Consider the following 22,556-nt stretch of genomic DNA (forward strand, 5'->3'; position numbering starts at 1 on the left):
GGCGAGGCGCTGCGCGACGGCGGCAGATGACGTCATCATAGCGCGTCCGCCGCTGTCAGGGCCGCGGTCCGCGGCTCGCTCGGAACGGCCATGTGTCAGGTGGGCGAGGACTATGGGGTGCCCGCGCCCGAGATGCCGCCGCCGCCGCGGGCTGGGTAAGAGCTGGGCGCCACCCCCGTCCCTACGGTTCGCGGCGCCCCCAGCCGGCGGCCAGTCCTACCCCGAGGGCCCGGCCGCCGCGCTCCGGAAAGCCCAGCCTGGCAGCCCGGGGTCCCAGGAAGTCTGGACCGCAGCACCTGGGAGAGCCTGTCAAGCCGGTGGTGAACTCCTCAGGGAGGGGCTCCCTCACACCTCACATTCTTGCAGTCGGTGGGACAGCTCTGCCGCTGACCACGCTGTCTTTCCTGGAAGAGAAGTCGGCTTTCCTGTCGCTGTCATCCACCGACTCCCTGTCTCCCGTCCAGAACCACACGGAGCGAGTTTGCTCTCCTGTCGGGCCAGCCCTGGAGAGAGGAGAGGTGGCCTTTAGGTGCCCCCTGAACTGGTCTTAACAGACCGGAATCCTCCAGGGCCCCTGTCGTTTTTCACATTGGAAGTTTGGTTAAGACACAAGCTGGTTTGCCTGTGTTCAGCTGCCCACATGACCTCTTCCCTACACCAGGTTGGGGTGAGAAGCAGGACCTCTTTTCGAAGTCTTAGGGGCGTGTGCAATGTGTTCTTGTTCTCTCTCCCCCCGCCCCATGTCTCCAAAGCCGTGAGCTGAAGTGTGTGAAGTGCAAGGAAGGCCTGCCGGTGGTGGTGATACGAGCAGGAGATGCCTTCTGCAGGTGAGGCCTGGAGGAGGATAGGAGACCTTGGCAAAAGGGCTTGCTCAGAAGCTAGGATTGCCTTCATGTATGTGTGGGTGCCAGTCTCCCACCATTGAACTGTGGATGAGGAGGCAGAAAGGTATACGATTGCACTTATGAGGAGAGCTGGTGGAAAGAGTGAGTGAGGTGCAGGTGGGATAAGCTTTTCTGGGCAGCTAGAACCCATATAAGGGCCATTTGGAGCATCCTGGGACCTTGGGCAGGTGTTCCGCGTGATGCCTGTTTTACTCGTGAGGAACAGAGGAGTGGAAGGTGGGCTCAGCCTTCCCCTGCCTCTGGGGGTCCTTTATACAGGAGCAGAGACTTATTCTCAGAGGGGCCTGGGCACCAGCAGGTTCTGTTTTATCTGAAGCTCTTCTGTGCCCCTGTCACATCGCCTTTGAATCATAACTCTTCTTTGTCTGATCCACTAGATTCACAGCTCCACGAGGGCAGGGCTGGGCTCCCATTTTAGCCCTGTTAATTCCTGGTGATGTTGCATGCTTTGTATAGCAAGTGAACATTTGTTGAATGAGTGATCAGCTCACATCTCTAAATTGGTCTCCAAGAGTGTTGGACTCTGCTTTCTAAAATGTTCCAAACAACAAACAAACTGAAGGGACTAAATAAATTGTTTTCCAAAAACTTTCTCGTCCCTGAACATTTTGGGAGCTTAGTAGACTTGGTGTGTGCCACCAGAAAATACATTTTAGGCAAAAAAAAAAAAAAAGCCACTTTTTTCTGATCCCTCCAATCTGCTTGGAGAATTCGCTGATAAGAGGACAGATTGCAGCAGCTCTAGGCAAGGCCTGCAGTATTTTGGAGCCCAGAGCAACTCCTACCCCCCCCCCCCAGCCCCCTACCTCCCAGGGCGTGTGCTTGTTCAGTTTTGGGGAAAGATGGGAAGCTGACTTTCTGGTTGTAGGTTTTGGGAGTCCAGGTTTCGAACATGTTTCCTCAGTGATTGTGAGGGTCGGCACAGTGAGAAACCTTGGCCTGACCCAGAGGAAAGTACGGTTTCAGGAGCCTAGTGGTGCAGGGAGGACAGGGAGTGGGGTAGCCACAGGGTGATTCCCCCACCGCCTCACCCCCAGTGAGCAGTGAAGTTGAGTGACTGTGTCTGCTGGGGGAACCTCGGCACTTTCCGGCCTTCCTGGGATTCACTTCCTATGGCTGGTCACTTGGGGTCCCTCCAGCTCCAGCATTTTGCAGTTAAACAGTGAGTTGAGTTACCGTCCTCAGAAGGACCTGTGGGGTGTTTGGTTGGCTCATTATAAGGAGTTTCTGATCAGTGTTGGGGGGATTGTTGTGGACACAGGGATAGCTCAGCAAGAAAAAGGAAGCAGACAGTGCATAGCCCCAGGCATGGGGCAATTTTGGAGGTACAGAGTTGCCTCCTCTGTTCAGGGTGCTGTCAGGGGAGCTTTAAAAAGCAGATGCCTGGGCCTCATCCCAATATACTGTGATGTAGTAGTTAGTGATTCTAATGTGCAGTCAAGACTGACCACCTCTGACCTAGTGAGCCCAAGAATCAGCTGGAAGTTTTACCAAGAACGCAGGTTCCCGGAACCTGCTGGAAGTTCTGATCTGTGGGTTTGGGGAAGAGCCCAGGATTCTGCGTTTCCAGGAGCTTCCTGGGCATTTCTGGTCCCAGCGGGATCAGAGCACTAGAGGGGGGCCCGTGTGAGCTGCAGGCCGCTGGGCCCTGCAGCCTCCACCCCAAGAGGTGGTGCTTCTCTCAGTGGGGGTCTGGGAAGGGGTCATCAACTCTGCTTAGGGAAGGGCTGGGTGGCCTTGTCCTGCGCCTGCCTATGTCCATCTGTTCCACCAGCTGGGCCTTTCTGAGCGCCTGCCAGTACAGGTGGCACCAGGCCCCTGGCCCGCAGGCATCGGTTCATACTGGTAAGGATTGTGGGGGTGATGCAGGTGGGCCTTTGCATGTGGTATGAGGCTCATCCTGGGGCAACCACACCTGGTAGAACCCCTCCATGCTGACTTCAGGGCAGAGCCTCATTGTCAAGATGCTTCTTTTAAAGATGGAAGTTGGTACGAGAAGGAAAAGGTAACTGAGCTAGCCTCATGCTGCCTGCCACCCCGAGAGGCCAGTATTGGCTTCCCTCTCTTGGGCATGGAGGGCAGGCATCCTGGGCCATATGGCTGCAGCCAGTGGTGGTTTGTGTTGCAGGGACTGTTTCAAGGCATTCTATGTCCACAAGTTCAGAGCTGTGCTCGGGAAGAACCGGCTGATCTTTCCAGGAGAGAAGGTAGAGTGTGGGTGACTCCCCTGTGGAGTCTCCGACTGGGCAGTTCAGCCACCCGGGTCCTGGCTCTTAGCCCCTTGCCACCCTTCCTGAGGCAGCCTGTCCCAGCTGCATCTTACCAGCTCTTCCCTCTGTCCTGTGCCTGGGCTCTGAGAATGGACCCATGTCGGAATATCCATAGTGGAGAGGGGGTGGAGGGGTATTTTCATGTTGGAGATGTGGTGCCCTCCAGCAGTGTTCCTTCTTTTCCAGGTGCTCCTGGCATGGTCTGGGGGGCCTTCGTCTAGCTCCATGATCTGGCAGGTCCTTGAGGTGCGTCTCCACACTGTTCTCCTGTGCCCAGGCCACCGCCCAACTGAGCTTGAAAGTGGAGGGCCAGCACGAAGGGGCTCTTGTTTAGAACTAGAGAGAGCAGCCCTGGAGGGTTCCTGCATGTGTACACAAGAGGTGCACAAGCCAGGAGCTGCGTCCGGAGTACCCAGCTGTGCCCCAGTTTAGCACTCTGTCCACTTGCTCTACAGCAAAGTAATCACTGGGAAAAGAATGTTCGGGGGCACAATAGGGCATCACCCAAGATGGCCCTGAAGCCATGGGCCTTCTCTCATCCTGGGGTGTGTCTGGGACAAGATGTTGAAACAGAATTAGGTGTCTTGGGAGACAAAAAGTGGTTTGATCCTGCCAAGCCCTAGCAAGGGATTTTACTCGGGAAGTTTAAGAGGCAGGGGGAGGGATGCTGCCAGGGGAAGCCATGTTGGTGAAGACAGCTTATATCAAGGTGGGGAGGGGAGAAGAAGGAAGGGTGCAGGTTGTGCTGGCCTGCCTGGATCACATGTGGGGGCAGTTACAGTTTCTCTTGATGGTGCTGGGCATCGTGGAGGCTTTGGCTAGGGGGTGGGACCCACATGACCTGCACTGCCTATGAGGGGTGTAGACTAGAGGGACTGGGGACAAGGCTGCAGCCAGGGGTGGTTTGTATGGGGTCCTGGGAGGTGCCCAGAGCTCGAGCGTGGTGCGTCTGCTCTTACTTTATGTCCCCTAAACCCGGTCGGAGGATCTGAGATAAGTGGCTGCTCCCCAGATGTTTGTTCAGCACGTGGTGCTGCCTTCCATGTGGGCAGCAGTTTCTTGCTTTTATCCTATTGTCCTGTTCTATACGGAGCAGCCAGAGGAGCTGGGATAGGGGGCATGGATGGCCATGTGGATCCAGCTGCTTCTCGGGGCATTGCCAGGAGCAGGGACAGACTGGGGAGGGCGGGTTTTACAAGGGAGAGTGCAGACACCAGGCAGTTTGAAGTGAGTCAGGCTACACGGCTTCCCTCTGCAGTCTCTCTACTACAGGTGGGTCCCCGCCCAGTACAGAGAAGGGTGTCTGTAGGGAAAGTGTCCTGTGGCTTCTAGCCGTGAGGCTGAGGCCAGTCCCTTCCCCTCTCCAGGGCCTGAGTCGAGATTCTGCCAAAAGATTGCGTTTTGTGCCAGGAATTGTCTACGTGGATGGTACGTGTGGCCTTTTTTCTCTCCAAGATCCCAACCGCGTGGGCAGGCCCCCTGAAACAGCTAGCACTGTGCCCACACCCAGGCCCTGGAGTCAGGGCACATGTCCACCAACAGATGGCAGTGCTGTTGTCATAAGTCAGACCATCAGAGAGTTGGGCAGGAGTATTGGCCTGGCCTCCTCTGTGGATCTAGGGCACTGAGTGAGATGGTTTTGAGTTCACTACCCAAGGGGCTGGATGCTAACCTGCCCCACCTCTCTTCCCCACCTCGTCCCTCGGCCACTACAGAACCCGCTGCCTGCTCTGAAAATGCTCCTCCAAGGAGGTTTGCATCCTGTGGTTTCTAACAAGCTGCTGCTCTGCAGAGCTCATGTGTTGGCCTGTCCTGCCTGGGCTCGTCTCCTAAAAGCCATGACTCCTTTCTTTCTGCCTTTTTCAGAGGGAGCAGCCTGTGGACAGAGCCCGGGGGACAGAGCCAGAACCCTAGCTGAGATGAAGCTGATCCTGCAGACAGTTGGTTTTCCCTGGCACATTGTTGCCTTAGAAGAGGTATGTGGGCCCACCCTGGGAAGGACCTCGGGAAGTGCCCGCTGGGATGCCACAAGGAGTGCATGCCCACTTGTTGGGGCCAGGCTGCGGGCCTCTTGCCTGGGCCGTGCCTCAGTATGCACAGTGGTGGGCATGGGCTTCATACAGCTTCTCCACCCTACCCTGCCTGCAAGGTGTTCAGCTTGCCGCCATCCGTGCTTCGCTACCTTGCCCAGGAGCCCTCAGGGACCAAGGGGGCCTACAAAGCAGCTGTGGACAGTTTCCTCCAGCAGCAGCATGCACCAGCTGAAGGGGAGGAGCAGCTGAGCCAGCCTGGCTCCCAGGACCCTCAGAGCCCAGCTGGGCTACCCACAGCTGTCCAGACTGAGGCTCAGCCACCCACAGCTGCTCAGACTGAGGCTCAGCCACCCACAGCTGCTCAGACCGAGGCTCAGCCACCTACAGCTGCCCAGACCGAGGCTCAGCCACCCACAGCTGCCCAGACCGAGGCTCAGCCACCCACAGCTGCTCAGACCGAGGCTTTATCTAGACTCTTCGACTCGGTGAAGACACTGACAGCCAAGGAGGAGCTTCTTCAGACCTTGCGGTGAGCCTCCTCCCCCCCAGGTCCTTGCCCTGCCCTACCTGTGTCTGAGATCCCTTGCTCTGCTCTGCAGAACCCACTTGATTCTGCATGTGGCCCGGACTCATGGCTACTCCAAGGTGATGACGGGGGACAGCTGTACCCGACTGGCCATCAAGCTCATGACTAGCCTGGCGCTGGGGAGAGGGGCCTTCCTGGCCTGGGACACGGTACTCAGGGGCAGGCTGCCCAGGGGCCCTTCCCACCCTCACCCTTTAGGTCCTTTCACTTGAAAGTAGTATCTTGTGAATCAGTCTTGGGGTCTTCCTCAAGGAGGGAGGAGCCTGACCCGACACCCGTCAGCCCCCAGCGGCAGGGAAGGAGGGAGCTATAACGCTGTCAGCTGGTACAGGGAAGAACGCACCCTCCTCCCCCTCCCCAGGGCTTCTCTGATGAGAGGCATGGTGATGTGGTGGTAGTGCGGCCCATGCGTGAGCACACGCTGAAGGAGGTCGCCTTCTACAACCGCCTGTTTGCCGTGCCCTCTGTCTTCACACCAGCTGTCGACACCAAGGTAACTTGCGGGACAGGGCAGAGGCAGCCGAGGCTGTGTCCACACCAGCCCTCTAGCTTCAGTGCCTGCCACCTGGTACCATAGTGGAGTCCGTGTCCCCCAGCATCCTCGGAGCATATACAGGATAGCCCTTGGAGTTGGAGGACAGGTTGATGCCTTTGAGGAGGAGGGGCTCACTAGGAGAGGGAGTTGCCACACCCTGGTACCCGTCCCTGGGAAGGCGAGGTGCCCAGCTTGGGGGAAGTGGTAGTCATGGACATGGGGAAGGGATGATAGAGGGGCAGAATGACCTTTGTCAGAAATACTTAAAATTTTGACATAATTGTGTTGTGTGTGTGTGTGTGTGTGTGTGTGTGTGTTTCTTTATTAATCTTCACCCAAGGATATATTTTTCATTAATTTTAATTGAGAGTGGAAGGGAGGGGGTGAGAGAGAAATTTTGATATGAAAGAGACACATTGATTAGTTGCCTCCCACACGCACCCAGATTGGGCTGGGGTGGGAATGGGGAATGGCTCACAACCCAGGTATGTACCCTTTGATCAGGAATTGAACTGGCAACACTTGGGTCATTGATTTCAGAGAGGAAGGGAGAGGGAGAGAGAGAGAAACACCAATGATGAGAGAGAATCATTGATCAGCTGCCTCCTGCATGCCCCACACTGGGGATCACCTACAACCCATGCATGTGCCCTGACCAGGAATCGAACAGTGACCTCCTGGTTCATAGGTCAGCATTCAACCACTGAGCCACGCAGGTCAGGCCATAATTTAATTTTTAATAATGGCTGTGTTTAGCAACAGGGACACTGTAGAAGTGTGTGCCTGATTGACTCCAGGCCCAACATGGCAGACTCTCAGGAGTGGACAGTGTGGAGAAACTCACGGCCCCTTGGCCAGGCCTGGGGCTGCTCCTCTGCACCAGGGCCACTCCAGCCCCCCATCTGATTGTCCCTAGGCCCCTGAAAAGTCCAGCATCCACCGGCTTATGGAAGCCTTCATGCTCAGGCTGCAGGCCCAGTTCCCCTCCACAGTCAGCACTGTGTACAGGTGTGTGTTTGTGCCATGGAGTGGGAGTGGGAGGGTAGGCACTGAGTTCACCACCCTGGGGCTCAGGTCAGGCAGGAGCAAGGCTCTGGTTAACCGATGGTGCCTCTGTGCCCTGTCCTCACACTTTCAGGACGAGTGAGAAGCTGGTCAAGGCCCCAAGAGATGGCAGTGCTGGTGGCCCCCCAGGCCCCCGCTGCCTGCTCTGCATGTGCGCACTGGACATCGACACTGCTGGTCTGTGCTGAATGTTCTCGCAGTTCTTGGGTGGAACGGGTACCGGTGAGTGGGTATTGGGGATTACCGGTCCTGAGGTCCCTTCAGTTCATCTCTGTTTGCAGATAGTGCCACGGCTTTTGGGGCCCAGACTTCACATCTCTCCCATATGCAGCCCCCCACCCCACCAGCTGAGGCACCCACAACACCCTGCTGCTCTGCAGGGGTGGGCAGGGCCCAAGGCTGTTGCCGGGGGGCTGAGCCCTGCAGGAGGTGAGTATCTTCCCTGACCTGACCCACTCCACACCATGGCTGGTCCCTTGCAGCTACACAGAGGGTGGTGGTACACCAAGCCCTCGGGCCCTGCACTGTGGGGCCAAGACCAGGCACACAGGTCCAGCTCTGCTCTCACAGGGAGGACCCCCGAGCCCACGTCATCGAGCAGCTATGCTACGGGTGCCGTGTGAACATGAAGGACTTGGTGCGTGGATGCCTGCCTTGTGTTGGTGATAGGGGAGGCCCTCCCACTCCTGGGCTGAGGGGGCAGTTGACACTGGCTTAGCTTTGTGCCACGCAGCCCATCACTCATGTCGGCTCTCTGTTGCAGCCTTCCTTGGACCCCCTGCCACCCTACATCCTGACTGAGGCCCAGTTCCGTAGCCAGAGGTACTGGTGCCTGCCTTGCTGGGAGCCCCGGGAGGGGTCCTTCTGGAGGTGAGCACTTTTGGGCTGATTCCCACTGTGTGGCTTCCCCCAGGGCCTCGGTTTTGCAGGAGATGCAGGAGTATCTGATTGACAGTGATGATGAGGCACAGACTGGTGAGAGCTGAGCCTCAGAATGGACCCCCAGGACCACCCGGCCTGGACCTCTGCGATGCTGGATCAGGACACAGGGATGGGCAGGCGGCATGCTATCATCTGTTTGTATAAATAAAAATGTTTTAATTAAAAAAACTCTACAGTACATGTGGAGAAAGGGCTGGGCCCCTGGCCCAGTGTGTCTGGCACTGGGCCCTGCAGGGACAACGGAAAGGGATAGCAGTCCTGCGCTGGGCCATGGAGGGGCCACAGCTTCCTTCTGACAGCAGCATCAGGGCTCAGTGGGCCAGGAGGACCTGTCACAGCTGGTGGCCTGGGACTGGAGTGTCTGCTCCTGTGGCCTGAGGAGCACTGCCCTCCTCCCTGCCAGGCCGGCTCCTTCATTCACGGTGCACACAGAGCCTGGCTCCTACTCCTTCTCGCGGGTCCACTTGATCATGGTCTCCGGGGAGCGGTAGAGGAAGATGAGCTTGGCGTATAGCTCCTCTTCCAGTTCCAGCTCCCGCGTCTCCCGCACCAGGAAGATGTCCTGGCAGAGCTTGAGGATTCGGTCCACACACGGCAGCTCCTCGAACATGATGGAGTGTGAGATATCACTGAAGAAGTCGCGCACAAACTTGCCGATGACCAGCACGACGGACACATAGAGCCCCATGATCCTGCCAGGCAAGTGCGGGTGAATCCCGGGGGCTGCTGCCCACAGCCACACCCCAACCCCCAGGCCACATCACTGCACACTTACCCGTAGCTAGCCAGGAAGCCCAGGCTGTGTGGGCTGACCTTGTCATTGAAGATGACCATGGGCAGCAGGTTGCAGTCAGCCTGGCAGTCCTGTAGCTTGATGACCCACCACTCGAGGAAGCCAGCATCCCCCGAGCCCACACGCTCCCTCCGCAGCTGGATGCGCACGCCAAGGTAGTCCTCCTCCTCGTCTGGGTCAGAGCGGTGAGACCGTCAGGCCACCACCCTCTCCCAGGGCAGAGGCCATGGCCCAGCACCACCCTCCCCCGAACACTCACTGGGCTGCAGCTGCTTCACGGGGTTGGCCTCAGGCCCGTTGGGGGCACGAATGTACTTTGGGAAGAGGTTAGGGATGACCCTGTGGGGAGGAATCCAGTGGGTCAGGTCTGGCCCAGCCTTCCTGGTGCCCTCAGCCCCTTGGTCCCCACTCACACTGACTGGTCCGAGGTGCCCTCCAGCAGGCTGGCCAGCTGCCGCCGCTCAGTGCTATTGGGGGCCAGGTCCAGGGTGTGCTTCTCATTGGTGTACTCTACAGAGCCTCCCTTGGCCAGGTCCCTGCAAGCAGGGGTGCAGCGTGACCCACTGAGGCGTGTACCCCACCCAGGCCCCATCCGGGCCCAGGACGTACCTCTGGAAGTTCCAGGTGAAGCGCACGGTGATGTCGGCAGTGCCATTGTACAGCTCCCGCTTCATCTGGGCTCTGCTTGGTGGGCTGATGCGCCACAGAGCCCCAGAGCTGCCCTCGATCTGCGCTGTGACGATGTCCTCAGGGCTGTACTGGCTGATGAACTGCATGGCCAGCTAAGCACATGACAGCACCTCAGTGGGGTGAGGCCAAGCCATCCTCCTCCCCTCAGAGCCGTCCCTTCCCCTGCCAGGCAGATACAATGTGGGGGCTGCTCACCGGGTGGCGGTCAAACTTCTTGGACAGCTCCTCATAGGCTTGTGGTGTGAAGGGCACGATGGACGGCTGCTGGGCACTCATGGTGAACAGGGGCTGAGGGTGCAAACAGGGAGACATGGTGCGGGGGGAGCCTCCCTGACTCCCCAGGTTGCCAGCACGCAGGCCGAGCTCTGCACAGTCCATGAGGACAGTAAAAGGCAGGAACGGGATCAGGGCTGCCGGGCCAGAGCCCTCGGTGTGCGGCAGAACTTGCACCTGGATTGCTTCTCTGGCTGGAGAAGCTGCTGCTCACCTCGTAGCCCCCCAGCTTGAGGGTGACAGTGACGTCGATGGGCTGGTTGACTACGCCGACAACGGAGCGCACCAGAGACATGAAGAGCAGCGGGAACCAGATGATGCCCACGAGGAACAGGATTATAAGGCCGCCCATGCCATATTTAACAATCTTCTTCTTCTTCTTCCCCTTGGGCTGGGGGTATTTCTGGTTGGGGGGGACAGGGTACAGGTCAGCTGCTTAGATCCACCTTCCCAGTGCCCTGCCTTGTGCAGGCCTCCATCCCTGCTCCCTAGCTACAAGTGCTGTGTCAGACCCTTCCCTCCCTCTGCTCCCAGAGCTGCCCTCCACACCCCACCATTCCATCCTTAAGGCCATGGTCTGGAGCTCACCCCATGGACCCATAAAGCCAAGCCTTTTTTTTTTCCTTCATTTTTTAAATTAAGGTAGTATATGTGTACATATCTTATCATTGCCCCTCCCCACTCCCATACATGCCCTCCCTTCCCAGAGTTTTCATCCATTGGTTTTGCTTATATGCATGCATACAAGTCCTTCGGTTGATCTCTTATCTTCCCCAGATCTCCCGCTGTAATTTGATCGTCTGCTTGTTGCTTTACTGTCTCTATATCTATCTTTTGGTTCATCAGTTTATAATGTTCTTTATTATCCATAAATGAGTGAGGTCATGTGGTGTTTCTCTTTCATTGACTGGCTCATTTCACTCAGCATGATGTTCTCCAATTCCATCCAGGTTGCTGCAAATGATGAGAATTCCTTCTTTTTTATGGCAGCATAGTATTCCATTGTGTAGACGTACCATAGTTTTTGGATCCAGTCATCTGCTGATGGGCACCTAGGCTGTTTCCAAATCCTAGCTGCTATGAACATAGGGTGCATATATCCTTTCTGATTGGTGTTTCTAGGGACATATTCCTAAGAGTGGGATTACTGGGTCAAATGGGAGTTCCATTTTCAGTTTTTTGAGGAAACTCCATACTGTTCTCCACAGTGGTTGCACCAGTCTGCATTTCCCACCAGCAGTGCACAAGAGTTCCTTTTTCTCCGCAACCTCGCCAACACTTGTCGTTTGTTGATGTTAGCCATTCTGACAGGTGTGAGATGGTACTGCATTGTTGTTTTGATTTGCATCTCTCAGATAATTAGTGACTTTGAGCATGTTTTCATGTGCCTTTTGGCCTTCTTTCTGTCTTCTTTTGAAAATATTCTATTTAGGTCCATTGTCCATTTTTTAATTGCATCATTTATCTTCCTTTTATTTAGTTGTATAAGCTGTCTGTAGATTTTGGAGATTAAAACTTTATCAGTGATAACATTTGCAAATATGTTCTCCCATACAGTGGGCTTTCTTGTTGTTTTGTTGATGGTTTCTTTTGCTGTAAAAAAGCTTTTTATATTGATGTAGTCCCATTTGTTTATTTTCTCTTTAGCTTCCATTGCTCTAGGGGCAGTATCAGTGAAGAAGTTCTTTCGGCATATATCAGAGATTTTGCTACCTGTGGATGCCTCTAGTATTTTTATGGTTTCCCACCTTATGTTTAAGTCCTGTATCCATTTTGAGTTTATTTTTTTGTATGGTGTAAGTTGATGATCTAGTTTCATTTTTTTGCACGTATCTGTCCAATTTTCCCAACACCATTTATTGAAGAGACTGTCTTGACTCCATTGTATGTTCATACCTCCTTTATCAAATATTAATTGAATATAGAGGTTTGGGTCAATATCCGGATTCTCTATTTTATTCCATATGTCTGTTCCTGTGCCAGTACCAGGCTGTTTTAAGAACAGTGGCTTTGTAATACAGCTTGAAATCTGGTATTGAGATCCCTCCTACTTTATTCTTCTTTCTCAGGATTGCTGTGGCTATTCGGAGTCTTTTTTTGTTCCAGATGAATTTTTGGAGAGTTCTTTCTAGGTTTGTGAAGTATGCCGTTGGTATTTTAATGAGTAGTGCATTGAACCTATAAATTGCTTTGGGAAGTATGGACATTCTGATGATGTTGATTCTACCAATCCATGAACATGTATGTTCTTCCATCTGTTTACATCTTCCTCTATCTCTTTTTTCAGTGTCATGTAGTTTTCCGTGTATAGGTCTTTTACCGCCTTAGTTAAGTTTATTCCTAGGTATCTTAGCTTTTTTGGTACGATGGTAAATGGGATTGGTTTTTTAGTCTCTGTTTCTGTAAGTTCACTATTGATGTATAGAAATGCCATAGATTTCTTGGTGTTAATTTTGTATCCTGCTACATTGCCGAATTCATTTATTAAGTCTATTAGTTTTTTGATGGAGTCTTTTGTTTTTTTTATGTACAATATCATGTCATCTTCAAATAAGGACAACTTTTACTTCTTCTTTTCCAATTTGGATGCCTTTTATTTCTTCTTGTTGTCTAATTGCAAAGGCTAGTACTTCCAGTACTGTGTCAAACAGGAGTGATGAGAGTGGGCATCCCTGTCTTGTTCCTGTTCTTAGAGGAAACGGTTTTAGTTTTTGCCCATTGAGTATGATGTTTGCTGTGGGTTTATTATATATAGCTTTTATTATGTTGAGGAATGATCCTTCTATTCCCACCTTGTTGAGAGTTTTTATCAGGAAAGGGTGTTGGATTTTATCAAATGCTTTTTCTGCGTCAACTGATATGACTATATGATTTTTATTTCTCAGTTTGTTTATGTGATGTATCATGTTTATTGATTTGCGGATATTGTACCATCCTTGCATTCTTGGAATAAATCCTACTTGGTCATGGTGTATGATCTTTCTGATGTGCTGCTGGAGCCAATTTGCTAAAATTTTGTTGAGGATTTTGGCATCTATGTTCATGAGGGATATTGGCCTGTAATTCTCTTTCATTGTATTGTCTTTATCTGGTTTTGGTCTTAGGGTGATGCTGGCTTCATAAAAGGAGCTTGGAAGTGTTCCTTCCTCTTGAATTTTTTGGAACAGTCTGAGGAGGATAAGTTTTAGTTCTTCCTTTAATGTTTGGTAAAACTCTCCTGTGAAGCCATCTGGCCCCAGGCTTTTGTTTGCTGGAAGCTTTTTGATGACTGCTTCAATTTCTTCCAAAGTTACTGGCCTATCGAGATTTTTAGATTTTTCTTGATTGAGTTTTGGAAGGTTATATATTTTTAGAAATATGTCCATTTCCTCCAGGTTGTCCAGTTTGTTGGAGTAGAGTTGTTCATAGTATTTTGTAACAATCCTTTGTATTTCATCGGGGTCTGTTGTTATTTCACCTCTTTCATTTCTGACTTTGTTTATTTGGGTCCTCTCTCTCTGTTTCTTGGTTAGCCTGGCTAGAGGTTCATCAATCTTGTTTATCCGTTCAAAGAACCATCTCTTGGTTTTATTGATCTTTTGTATTGTTTTTTTGGTCTCTATGTCGTTTATCTCCACTCTGATTTTTATTATTAGAGTTAGATAATTTATTACCATTTTTTTCTTGTTTTTTGCAGTATGCTTGTAGAGCTATGAACTTCCCTCTCAAGATTGCTTTTGCTGTGTCCCATAGATTTTGGATTGTTGTGTTTTCATTGTCATTTGTTGCCAGGATGTTTTATTTCTCCCTTGATTTCTCTGGTAACCCAGTCCTTGGTTTGTTTGTTTTTTAAATATATATTTTATTGATATTTTACAGAGAGGAAGAGAGAGGGATAGAGAGTTAGAAACATTGATGAGAGAGAATCATCGATCAGCTGCCTCTTGCACACCACCTACTGGGGATGTGCCCGCAACCAAGGTACATGTCCTTCTCCGGAATCGAACCCGGGACCTTGCAGTCCGCAGACCGACGCTCTATCCACTGAGCCAAACTGTTTTCGGCCCAGTCCTTGTTTAATAGCATACTTTTTAGTCTCTATGAGTTTGATTTCTTTGGATTATATTTATTGTAGTTGATTTCCTATTTTATGCCACTATGATCTCAGAAGATGCTTGATATGATTTCTATCTTCTTGAATTTGAAGAGACTTTGCCTATGTCCCAACATGTGATCTATCTTTGAAAATGACCCATGTGCACTTGAGAAGAATGCATATTCTGTGGCTTTGGGGTGAAATGTTCTGAAGATGTCAATTAATTCCATCTGGCCTAGTGAGTTATTTAGGATTGATGTTTCTTTGCCAATTTTTTTAGATGATTTGTCCAAAGGTGATAGTGGGGTATTAAAATCTCCTACTATGATTGTCTTGCTATTAATCTCTCCCTTAATATCCTCCAGCATTTTTTTTTTTGTGTGTGTGTGTGTTTGGGTGCTCCTGTATTGGGTGCATATATGTTTACCAGGGTTATTTCTTCTTGTTGGGTTGCTCCCTTTAGTATTATGAAGTGGCCTTCATTATCTCTTTTTATGTCCTTCACTTTGAGATCTAATTTGCCAGATATAAGTATTGCTACCCCAGCTTTTTTTTCATTTCCATTTGCCTGGAAAACCTTTTTCCATCCTTTCACCCTCAGTCTGTGTGCTTCTTTGAAATGGGTTTCTTGTAGACAGCAGATATATGGGTCTTGTTTTCTTATCCAATCCGTTATCCTATGTCTTTTAATTGGAGCATTTAATTCATTTACATTTAAAGTTATTATTGATAGGTACTTATTTGACACCATTTATTTGTAACTGTCTATCTCTTTCTGGCTGCTTTTAAGATTCTTACTTTGTCATTGGTGTTTGCCAATTTAATTATAATGTGCCTTGGTGTCGGTCTTTTGGGATTCATTTTGCCTGGCATTCTGCGAGCTTGTATTTGTGTGGGGTTTTTCTTCTCTATCTCAGGAAAGTTTTCTGTCATTATTTCTTGAAACAGGTTTTCTATGCCTTCCTCAGTTTCCTTTCCTTCTGGAACCCCTATTATTCTAATATTGTTTTGTTTTGTATTGTCTCAAAGTTCCTGTAGGCTCTCCTCCTGCTTTTTAAATTTTTTTTCTAGAAGCTGCTCTAATTGGGTATTTTTTTCCATCTTGTCTTCTAGCTCACTGATTCGGTCCTCTGCTTCTTCTAGTCTACTTTTGATGCTTTCTATTGAGTTCTTTACAGTAGCGATGTCATTTTTCATTTCCTCTTGGTTCTTACTCATATTGTCAAATTTGTCTTCCAATATTTTTAGCCATCTTATGATCATTACTCAGAATTCTTGCTCTGGTAGGTTGCTTGCCTCTAACTCGTTTACTTCCTTTTCTGGTGATGCCCGCTTTTCTTTCATGTGCGGGCTATTTCTTTGTCTCCTCATGGTCTCTCTTTCCAGGATGTCTGGTTATGTAGTTCTTTCTCTCCTTTCCGTGGGTGATTGAAGAACTCCCTTGAATCCACGTGTTTGCGCCAATTGGGGCGTCACAGCTGTTCGGTGGTCTCCACTGTTGTGGGTTTTTCAGGCCTCAGATAAGATCTTCTTTCCTTTGCAAGATGGAGTAGTTTTCCCTCTGAGCCGTAGCTCCGGGAGAGGTCTCCGCCGCAGTGCAGGCTGCTTGGTCAGGAAATCCTGTCCAGCAGTCCCTCACCTTCTCTTAAGAGTTCTGCTACCCCTTAGCTTGCCAACTAACACTCCCCGAGCGATTCTCAGGTGCTCCTTCTGTCTGCTCTGGGACTAGGCTGAGAACAGGTCCATCTGTTCAGCCGCCATTTTTCCACACTATTCTGAATCTTAAAGCCACACCTTAATTGAACATCCAAACTGACTGCAGAGCTATAGCAGCTAAATCTGTGGTGCTGGAAAGGACAGAGATCAGTGGTGAGATGATGAGCCCCAAAACAAACTCACACATGGAGACAGGTGCTAACCACTCAGTAAGGAAAGGACAGCCTTTTCAACAAATGGATGTCCACATGCAAAAGAATAAAGCTGGACCCTTAACAAACACCATATGCAAAAATTAAGACCTAAATCACTGAAATTCTTCAGGGAAAATCTTTGTACCTTATTTTGGCAAAATATCCTCAGATCTCATACCAAAAGCACAAGCAACAAAAGAAAAAATTTAGACTAGACATTATGAAAATAGACTTTTGTGCTCCCAAGGACACCATCAAAAAGGAGAAAGTCAACCACAGAATGAGGGAATACTTGCAAATCGCTTATCTGACAGAGTCTAGTATCCAGAATATTTATGGAACTCTCAGCTCAGTAAAAAGTACAAATGTGCCATCTTTTGTCTATCCAACAGCTGCTTAACCCAAGGAAAAAGTGGGCAAAGGTTCTGAAAAAATACTCTCCAAAGAAGACAGACATGGCAAATAAGCACAGAAAAGATGCTTATCATTAGCCAACGGGGAAATGCAAAATCAGAACCACAGGGATGGGTAAAAAATGTCAGACAAGGAGGGTTAGCAAGGACGTGGAAGAGCAGTGGGACTGCAATGGAGCAGTCACCATGGAAAACAAGAGTGAAACCTAGTTACCGCACGGCCCAGCAATGCCCACTCCTATGTGTCTCTCCAGAAGAAACAGAAACTTGTGTGTTGTTCAGAGTCTTATTTGTGAATAACCATAGCAGCATTTTGTATAATAAAAACAAACCCAAATGTCCATCACCATTTGAAACTGTTGAATAAAAGATGGCATGAACCATAATCACAGACAGACCTAGCACTAACCCTAACACTAGACTTAACCCTAACCCAACACTACTAGTAACATTAACCCTACCCCTAACACTTTTACCTAGTCCTAAGTCTATCCCTACCTCTAAACCTAACCCTAGCCCTACCCATAACTCCTAACAAACAAAAAGTTAAACTATTCAGCCATAAAAGAAATTGTGACACATGCTACAACACGGATGAACCGTGATAATATGCTGAGTGAAAGAAGCCAGTCACAAAAAGCCACACCAATTTCATTTATATGAAACTAATGGCCTGGTGCACAAAATTCGTACACATTAAAAGGGAATTAATTAGAGGAAATATTTTAATATTGCTATTTCCCCTTTCTCTACAATAGAAGTGTCAGAGATGAAAGAAAATTAGTAAAATGTATATGAAAATCTTCCTCCTGTCAGAGTCTGGGGCTCACCATGGGAACCAGAGTCAAGTCCCCACCCACCACCTGCATGTGCTTCTAAAACACAGGAGACCCGACCCGGCCAGCCCCACCCCTGTCAAGCCCCTCTGGGCTGGGGGTGCAGCCTCAGGTCCCCTGTCAAGCCCCGCCGGGTAGGGGTGGGGGAGCATGGCCTGAGGTCCCCTGTCCCAGCACCATGCAGCCTCAGGTAGCTGCTGTTCAGTCGTTACATGACAGCATCCCAGCCAATTTGCATATTATCCTATTAGATAGATGTCCAGAACAAGCAAATCTATAAAGTAGGTGGTGGCTGCCAGGAGCTGGGCAATGAGGGGATGGACAGTGACTGCTCATGGGTATCATGAGCATGTTCTGACATTGTGGTGATGGATGCACATACTGAACCACCAAGTTGTACACTTTAAATGGGCAAATCTTGGTATGAATTCTCTCTGTAAAGCTGCTAAAAAAGAACAAAAATTCAGCTAACATTATGGCAGGCATATTCCACTGCGCAATTTGCTCAGGCCACTGCCCACTGCCTGCCCCTAACAGGGCAGAGTTCACTATCCCCTCCCTGAGAAGCCCCTCTGGCTGCCAGGGAGAGTTCTAGAAATGCTCTCTGGCCTCATGTTGCCATGGTTTCTGAGCCCAAGGAGGGGCCGCCAGTGTTTGGTTCTCGCAGTTCCCGTTGGCCCCCATGGGGAATGATCAGTGTTCCCTCTACCCTCGCCTTGGGCCCAGGCACCTTTTCTGTCTCTCGGCTGCACTTGATGATGAAGATGTTGGCATAGATGTCCTCCACGCACATCCAGCTGGACAGGGACAGCGTGGTGTCTGTACAAACCCAGTCCATCACGGCCCGCAGCTCCACCAGGAACGGCACCAGCCGGAACCTACCGGAGACGGGGTACCCATCAGGAGGGGCTGAGGGAGGAGCCTTGACCCCCCTTGGGGCCGGCCCACACTCACCCCTGGAAGAGGAAGAGGTTGAGGTGGTTGTACTTCTTGGTGAGGAAGTTGCCAAGAATGCGGGTGGGGTAGCCACAGCGGATCTGGTAGGCAGACAGGGCAAAGTAGATGCACTTCACAAAGTACCACAGCTGGGCTACAGTGTTCTGGCTGAACATCCTAGGTGGGACAGGAAGCTCAGGTCAGGGCGCCCCGCCCGAGTCCAGTAGCTGGAGCCCCCAAGGCCCCTGGATCCAAATGCAGCTCTGCCAGGCACCACAAAACAGGCCTCTGACCCGCCAGCACCGACCTCTCCGTGACAGCGGGCAGGATGAAGAACATCCAGACGTGGATGGCCACCACCAGGACGACCTGGAAGGCCAGCTTGCCCAGCACGGTCTTGCGCAGGTAGAGGGCCCGGTCGATGGCCATCGTGCTGAACTGGATCAGCAGCATGACCAGGAAGGCCTCAGGAACCTGGTTATCCGACAGGGAGGATGTGATGTCCGTAGCCGCCGAGTGCTTCTGTGGCCGGGAAAGGAAGGGTCAGGGAGAGCTGGGGTGGCTGCTGGGCTCTGCGCTCATGGGGGCCCCCGAGCCCAGCTCACCCCAAAGGCCCAAAAGCCGAAGATGATGATGATGAAGTCGACCACATCCGCCAGGAACATGAGGGCGTAGACGTCCGTGGCCGCGCGGTACTTGGTGTGCAGGATGTCATGGAAGAAAGCCCGCAGGGGCCGGTACACACTCTGGGCCCTGCGGACGGCGGGAGGGAGCTCAGCCCAGGACCTTGGTTGCTCCCTCCCACCCCTCCCCTAGGCCACTCCCAGGTTGGTCACTCACAGGGACAGGCAGAAGGTCTGCAGCCAGATGCCCACCACCTTCACTCTTTCCCGGACACGACTCCGCCTCCTCCGTTTCCCAGAAGCTGCTGCTGCCTCCTCCTCCTCCTCCTCCTCCTCCTCCTCAGTCTCGGCTTCTGTGGGAGTAGGCACCACTGATGGACTGAGGCCTAGTTCAGCTCCTGACCATCCGGAGGGGCTGAACTGCCATCACCCCATTTCACCGACTGGCGGACTAAGCACAGGGCCCTCCCAGCGTCGCCAGCAGTGGGCCCTGGGGCTGCATCCTCTGGACACAGAGGGTGTGGTTGGAGCCTGGCTGGGGTGGTGACTGCAATGTGAGAGCTGGGTGGGCTGGGGTGGTTGCGAGTTGACAGGGACATGTACCAATGGCTGCCGGTCCTCTGGGTTCTGCACTCTCCTTCCTCCTCCTCCTGAAACGCAGACCAACGCGCTTCGTGTCGTGGGGCTTGAGCTCCACGTGTGGCTCCGAGGGCCCGTCTCTCGCTTCTGCTTGGATGTCATCCTCGGTGGTGGCCCCGGCCACCCCCAGCTCCTCCCGGGGCCCCATGCCCTCCTCAGTCTGGAATCCCAGCAGGCCTGGCTTCTCCTCCGGCTCCTCCTTCCCACGGCCCCCATTAGGCTCCTTGGGGAGCGGGTCCTCATCGTGGTCCCAGAGGCCATAGCACTGTGGAAGGAAGGAAGGAAGAAGGGCCTTGGGGAGGCAGGCATGGCCAGGCCCACCCTGGGCCCCAAGGGGTCCAGCTTCGCCTCCTGGAACAAGATGGCCAGAGGTGCCTGCCTGCTGCCCACCCGCCCTGGCGCCTGGCACTCACCAGCAGCTGGGAACGATGGAAGAAGAGGGCCAGGAGCTGCACCAGGTCGTACTTGATGTAGCTGTCCTTCTTCTCCAGGCCCAGGATGCGAGGCGGGAAGTAGGGCTTGTTCTCATAGCGCCGCAGCACCGTGTGGCTGTTCCAGGGGAAGAAGCCAAACTGGAACAGGTACTTGGTGACCACCATGACCTGCGGGGCAGCGGGGCTCAGCACGGCAGGCGGGGCCAGGCCCCCCCACCCCCCCCCAGGCTGCTGCCCACCTCGGTGAAGACGATGGCCGTCATCCAGAAGCGCTTGCTGGGCCGCGGGATGGACAGCATGGCCCACAGGAAGACCAGCACGGGCAGCACGAGGGAGGTGGCCGAGGCGGTGACCATGTGGTTGAGAACGATGATGAAGTAGCAGAGCAGCTCGGAGTGGGCGGCCACGCACTGGTACACGGCCTGCAGCAGCCGCAGCGCCCGGCCCTGCCTGGCCTCGAACTGCTCGGCCTCCTCCAGCTCTGGGATGCGCAGGCACCTGCAGGGTCCACGTTCAGGCAGGTTCTGGCCCCAGGCCGAGGCCCAGCCGCCCCGGCCCCACCAGCCGGCCCTCGCGCACACCTGTCCAGGAGCAGCTCGCTGGCCGTGCGCATCAGGGGCCGCGCGCTGGCGGGAAGCTCCCGGGAGCCGTGCAGGGAAGCCCTGGGCTCCGTGACCATCTCCTCGCTGCCGCTGCGGGTGTTGTAGCCCGTGCTCAGGGGGCTGCCGGGGTCCTCGGGCGTGCTGCTTACTGGTTCTTCTGCCCCCAGCCCGCTGTGGGAGGGGAGGCCGGTCACAGACGGCAGGAGGGCCTCCAGGTCCCAGGTGGGCAGGGGCTGGGAGGCTATGTGCCCGAGCGTAGCTGCTGGGCTGTCCCTGGCTCTGGGCCTGAGAGCAGGCCAGATGCAGCGGGTACTGGAGCCCCTGCGGCCCATGCCTACCTCGAAGCTGTGCTAGGCACGTCCCGTGCCTCCGAGGGGCCTGGTGGCGTGGCCTCGGCTTCACTCGAGTACAGCTGGTCCAGGACGCCCCGGTGCACCTCTCTACCCTGCAGGGCACACGAGGGGGGTAGGGCAGTGGAGGTGGGGGAGGTGAGGGTGGGGCAGGCACAGGGGTAGAGTAGTGTGGTAGGGCATGGTGGCAGGGGCGGGGGTGTGATGGGGTCGGGGTATGGTGGCACTCACCCTGAGCAGCTCCTGTGTGAGCAGGTAGCGCTCAGCACACAGCACATTACTCATGGCGCGGTGGTGCCGTGTGAAGGTGTACAGCCAGCGCGTCAGCCCGTCCACCAGCGCCTGTCCCAGTACCCACAGGAACTGCATGGTGCTCAGCACCCGCTGCATCACATGGCTCCGGCCTGCAGGGAGGGGATTGGCGGGAGGGTCCTGGAGAGGCAACCAGCACAAGAATCCCAACCCCAAACCCTCAGGGCCCGCGTACCTGCTACCTGGTCCTCTGCGCCCTCTGCCAACTCCACCTCTGGACCCGGGTTGCCTCCTGAGCATAAGGGAGTTGGTCAGCGCCTTGTAGCCCTACGTTCCCCACCCCCTACCTGCACTCGGCCCGACTCACCCACAGGCAGCTGCGCCTGCTCCTGCGCCTGCTCCTGCGCCTGCTCCTGCCGCCGCCGCCTCAGCACCGTCTGGGCGTTGGTCACCCATGCCTGGTATGCCATCTGCAGGACAGGGCCCCGGGTTAGCACCCTGCTGCCCAGGCCCAGCCGCACTGGGCTCACCTCTGAGCTCCCGAGGAGGAGAAGGAGCCAGGGGTCAGCGCCGCTAGGGACCCTCAGCCTGAGCTGGGCAGGAAGTGGGCACCATAGGGCAGTTCGCACAGCCCACCCGGCACGTCACGGTTCTCACTTAGCACCCAGGCCTCAGGCCAGAACCAGGGGCCCCCAGGTGGACAAGAGGCTCCTGGCTCAGAAGACGGATGTGCGACCAGCAAATACGATGCGCCCTCTTGAAGGCCAGGCCTCCCGTGGCCCCCACAGGCCTGGGGGTCAGAGCTGGGGCTGCAGGAGGAGGTGGGCAGAGGCACATAGCTGCCATGACCTATGGTCCCCGCAGACTGCTGGCCATCTGACTGGTAGACTCAGGAGGTCTGAATGGGGCTGGGCAGGTCCCCAGGCTCTGGGGGCACCTGTCCTTCCTGTGCTGGCCTGGCCCAGGTGCTCCACGGACAGGGGAAGGCAGCCAGGGGCCCTGCCACCTCACCTGGAAGGCACTCTGTGCCGATGGCCGGGGGTCCTCGGGCTGGGCCTCCTCCTCCTCCTCACTGTCGGACTCGAACAGGAAGTAGTCCCCAGAGTGGATGACTGTGGGCAGGGTGAGGTTGAGCTGGCCTCCCCCACATGGGGTTGGGCTCTGCAAGACTCTCAAGTTCATGGGCTTCTTTTTTTTGGGGGGGGGGGGCAGTAATAGGCCTGGCTGTGCTGCCCAGCTTGGGTTCCCTGTGACCCCAGGGGCCAAGGCCCACATGCCACCCGCCCCCAGGGACAGCCTCAGTGGCTGGAGGCAGGGAGCAGCAGGCTGGAGGACGGAGGCGCATGCACAGGACACAGGCCGGAGTGGCGGGACAAGACCAGACTGAACGAGAG

The 22,556-nt window shown here is 53.6% G+C and overlaps 2 protein-coding genes across 6 annotated transcripts in view; one reads left to right on the forward strand and one right to left on the reverse strand.

Annotated features, from left to right (window-relative positions):
• Window positions 1-19: 19 nt before the first annotated feature.
• Window positions 20-8,504, forward strand: CTU2 (cytosolic thiouridylase subunit 2). 5 transcript variants are annotated; one of them, XM_084861376.1, is made up of 17 exons: window positions 20-155; window positions 753-827; window positions 3,034-3,112; window positions 3,362-3,421; window positions 4,543-4,603; window positions 5,042-5,151; window positions 5,325-5,519; window positions 5,610-5,639; window positions 5,670-5,737; window positions 5,808-5,943; window positions 6,156-6,287; window positions 7,246-7,337; window positions 7,468-7,571; window positions 7,676-7,823; window positions 7,965-8,031; window positions 8,158-8,216; window positions 8,308-8,504. In XM_084861376.1, the coding sequence occupies exons 1-17, from the start codon at window positions 91-93 to the stop codon at window positions 8,378-8,380; spliced, it is 1,554 nt and encodes a 517-aa protein (XP_084717502.1). In that variant the 5' UTR covers window positions 20-90; the 3' UTR covers window positions 8,381-8,504. The 5 variants fall into 5 exon arrangements, with proteins under 5 accessions (XP_084717502.1, XP_084717501.1, XP_084717500.1 ...); XM_084861375.1 differs by having other exon boundaries at window positions 5,610-5,737; XM_084861374.1 differs by having other exon boundaries at window positions 5,325-5,737.
• Window positions 8,468-22,556, reverse strand: part of PIEZO1 (piezo type mechanosensitive ion channel component 1 (Er blood group)) — a 65,796-nt gene continuing 51,707 nt past the window's right edge. The window contains exons 31-51 of the mRNA XM_084861373.1: window positions 22,174-22,274; window positions 21,530-21,632; window positions 21,398-21,454; window positions 21,142-21,314; window positions 20,899-21,005; window positions 20,540-20,731; window positions 20,198-20,456; window positions 19,938-20,126; window positions 19,489-19,789; window positions 19,103-19,238; window positions 18,868-19,015; window positions 18,570-18,784; window positions 18,281-18,439; window positions 18,057-18,204; window positions 10,307-10,495; window positions 10,015-10,107; window positions 9,739-9,911; window positions 9,543-9,665; window positions 9,389-9,468; window positions 9,112-9,301; window positions 8,468-9,028 (exon numbers count right to left, since the gene is read on the reverse strand). Coding sequence (XP_084717499.1) covers window positions 8,779-9,028; window positions 9,112-9,301; window positions 9,389-9,468; window positions 9,543-9,665; window positions 9,739-9,911; window positions 10,015-10,107; window positions 10,307-10,495; window positions 18,057-18,204; window positions 18,281-18,439; window positions 18,570-18,784; window positions 18,868-19,015; window positions 19,103-19,238; window positions 19,489-19,789; window positions 19,938-20,126; window positions 20,198-20,456; window positions 20,540-20,731; window positions 20,899-21,005; window positions 21,142-21,314; window positions 21,398-21,454; window positions 21,530-21,632; window positions 22,174-22,274 — 3,386 coding nt within the window. The 3' untranslated portion in view covers window positions 8,468-8,778. The remainder of the gene's footprint in view (window positions 9,029-9,111; window positions 9,302-9,388; window positions 9,469-9,542; window positions 9,666-9,738; window positions 9,912-10,014; window positions 10,108-10,306; window positions 10,496-18,056; window positions 18,205-18,280; window positions 18,440-18,569; window positions 18,785-18,867; window positions 19,016-19,102; window positions 19,239-19,488; window positions 19,790-19,937; window positions 20,127-20,197; window positions 20,457-20,539; window positions 20,732-20,898; window positions 21,006-21,141; window positions 21,315-21,397; window positions 21,455-21,529; window positions 21,633-22,173; window positions 22,275-22,556) is intronic.

The sequence above is a fragment of the Pipistrellus hanaki genome (assembly GCF_964339955.1).
Source record: "Pipistrellus hanaki genome assembly, chromosome: 15".
Lineage (NCBI taxonomy): Eukaryota > Metazoa > Chordata > Mammalia > Chiroptera > Vespertilionidae > Pipistrellus > Pipistrellus hanaki.

Excerpts from the sequence above, each read along its gene's own strand:
- CTU2 (XM_084861374.1), top strand. The coding sequence starts at position 91 with ATGTGTCAGGTGGGCGAGGACTATGGGGTGCCCGCGCCCGAGATGCCG. Across the intron at positions 828-3,033 it reads GCAGGAGATGCCTTCTGCAG|GGACTGTTTCAAGGCATTCT; the intron begins GTGAGGCCTGGA and ends TTTGTGTTGCAG. Across the intron at positions 5,738-5,807 it reads GAGCTTCTTCAGACCTTGCG|AACCCACTTGATTCTGCATG; the intron begins GTGAGCCTCCTC and ends TCTGCTCTGCAG.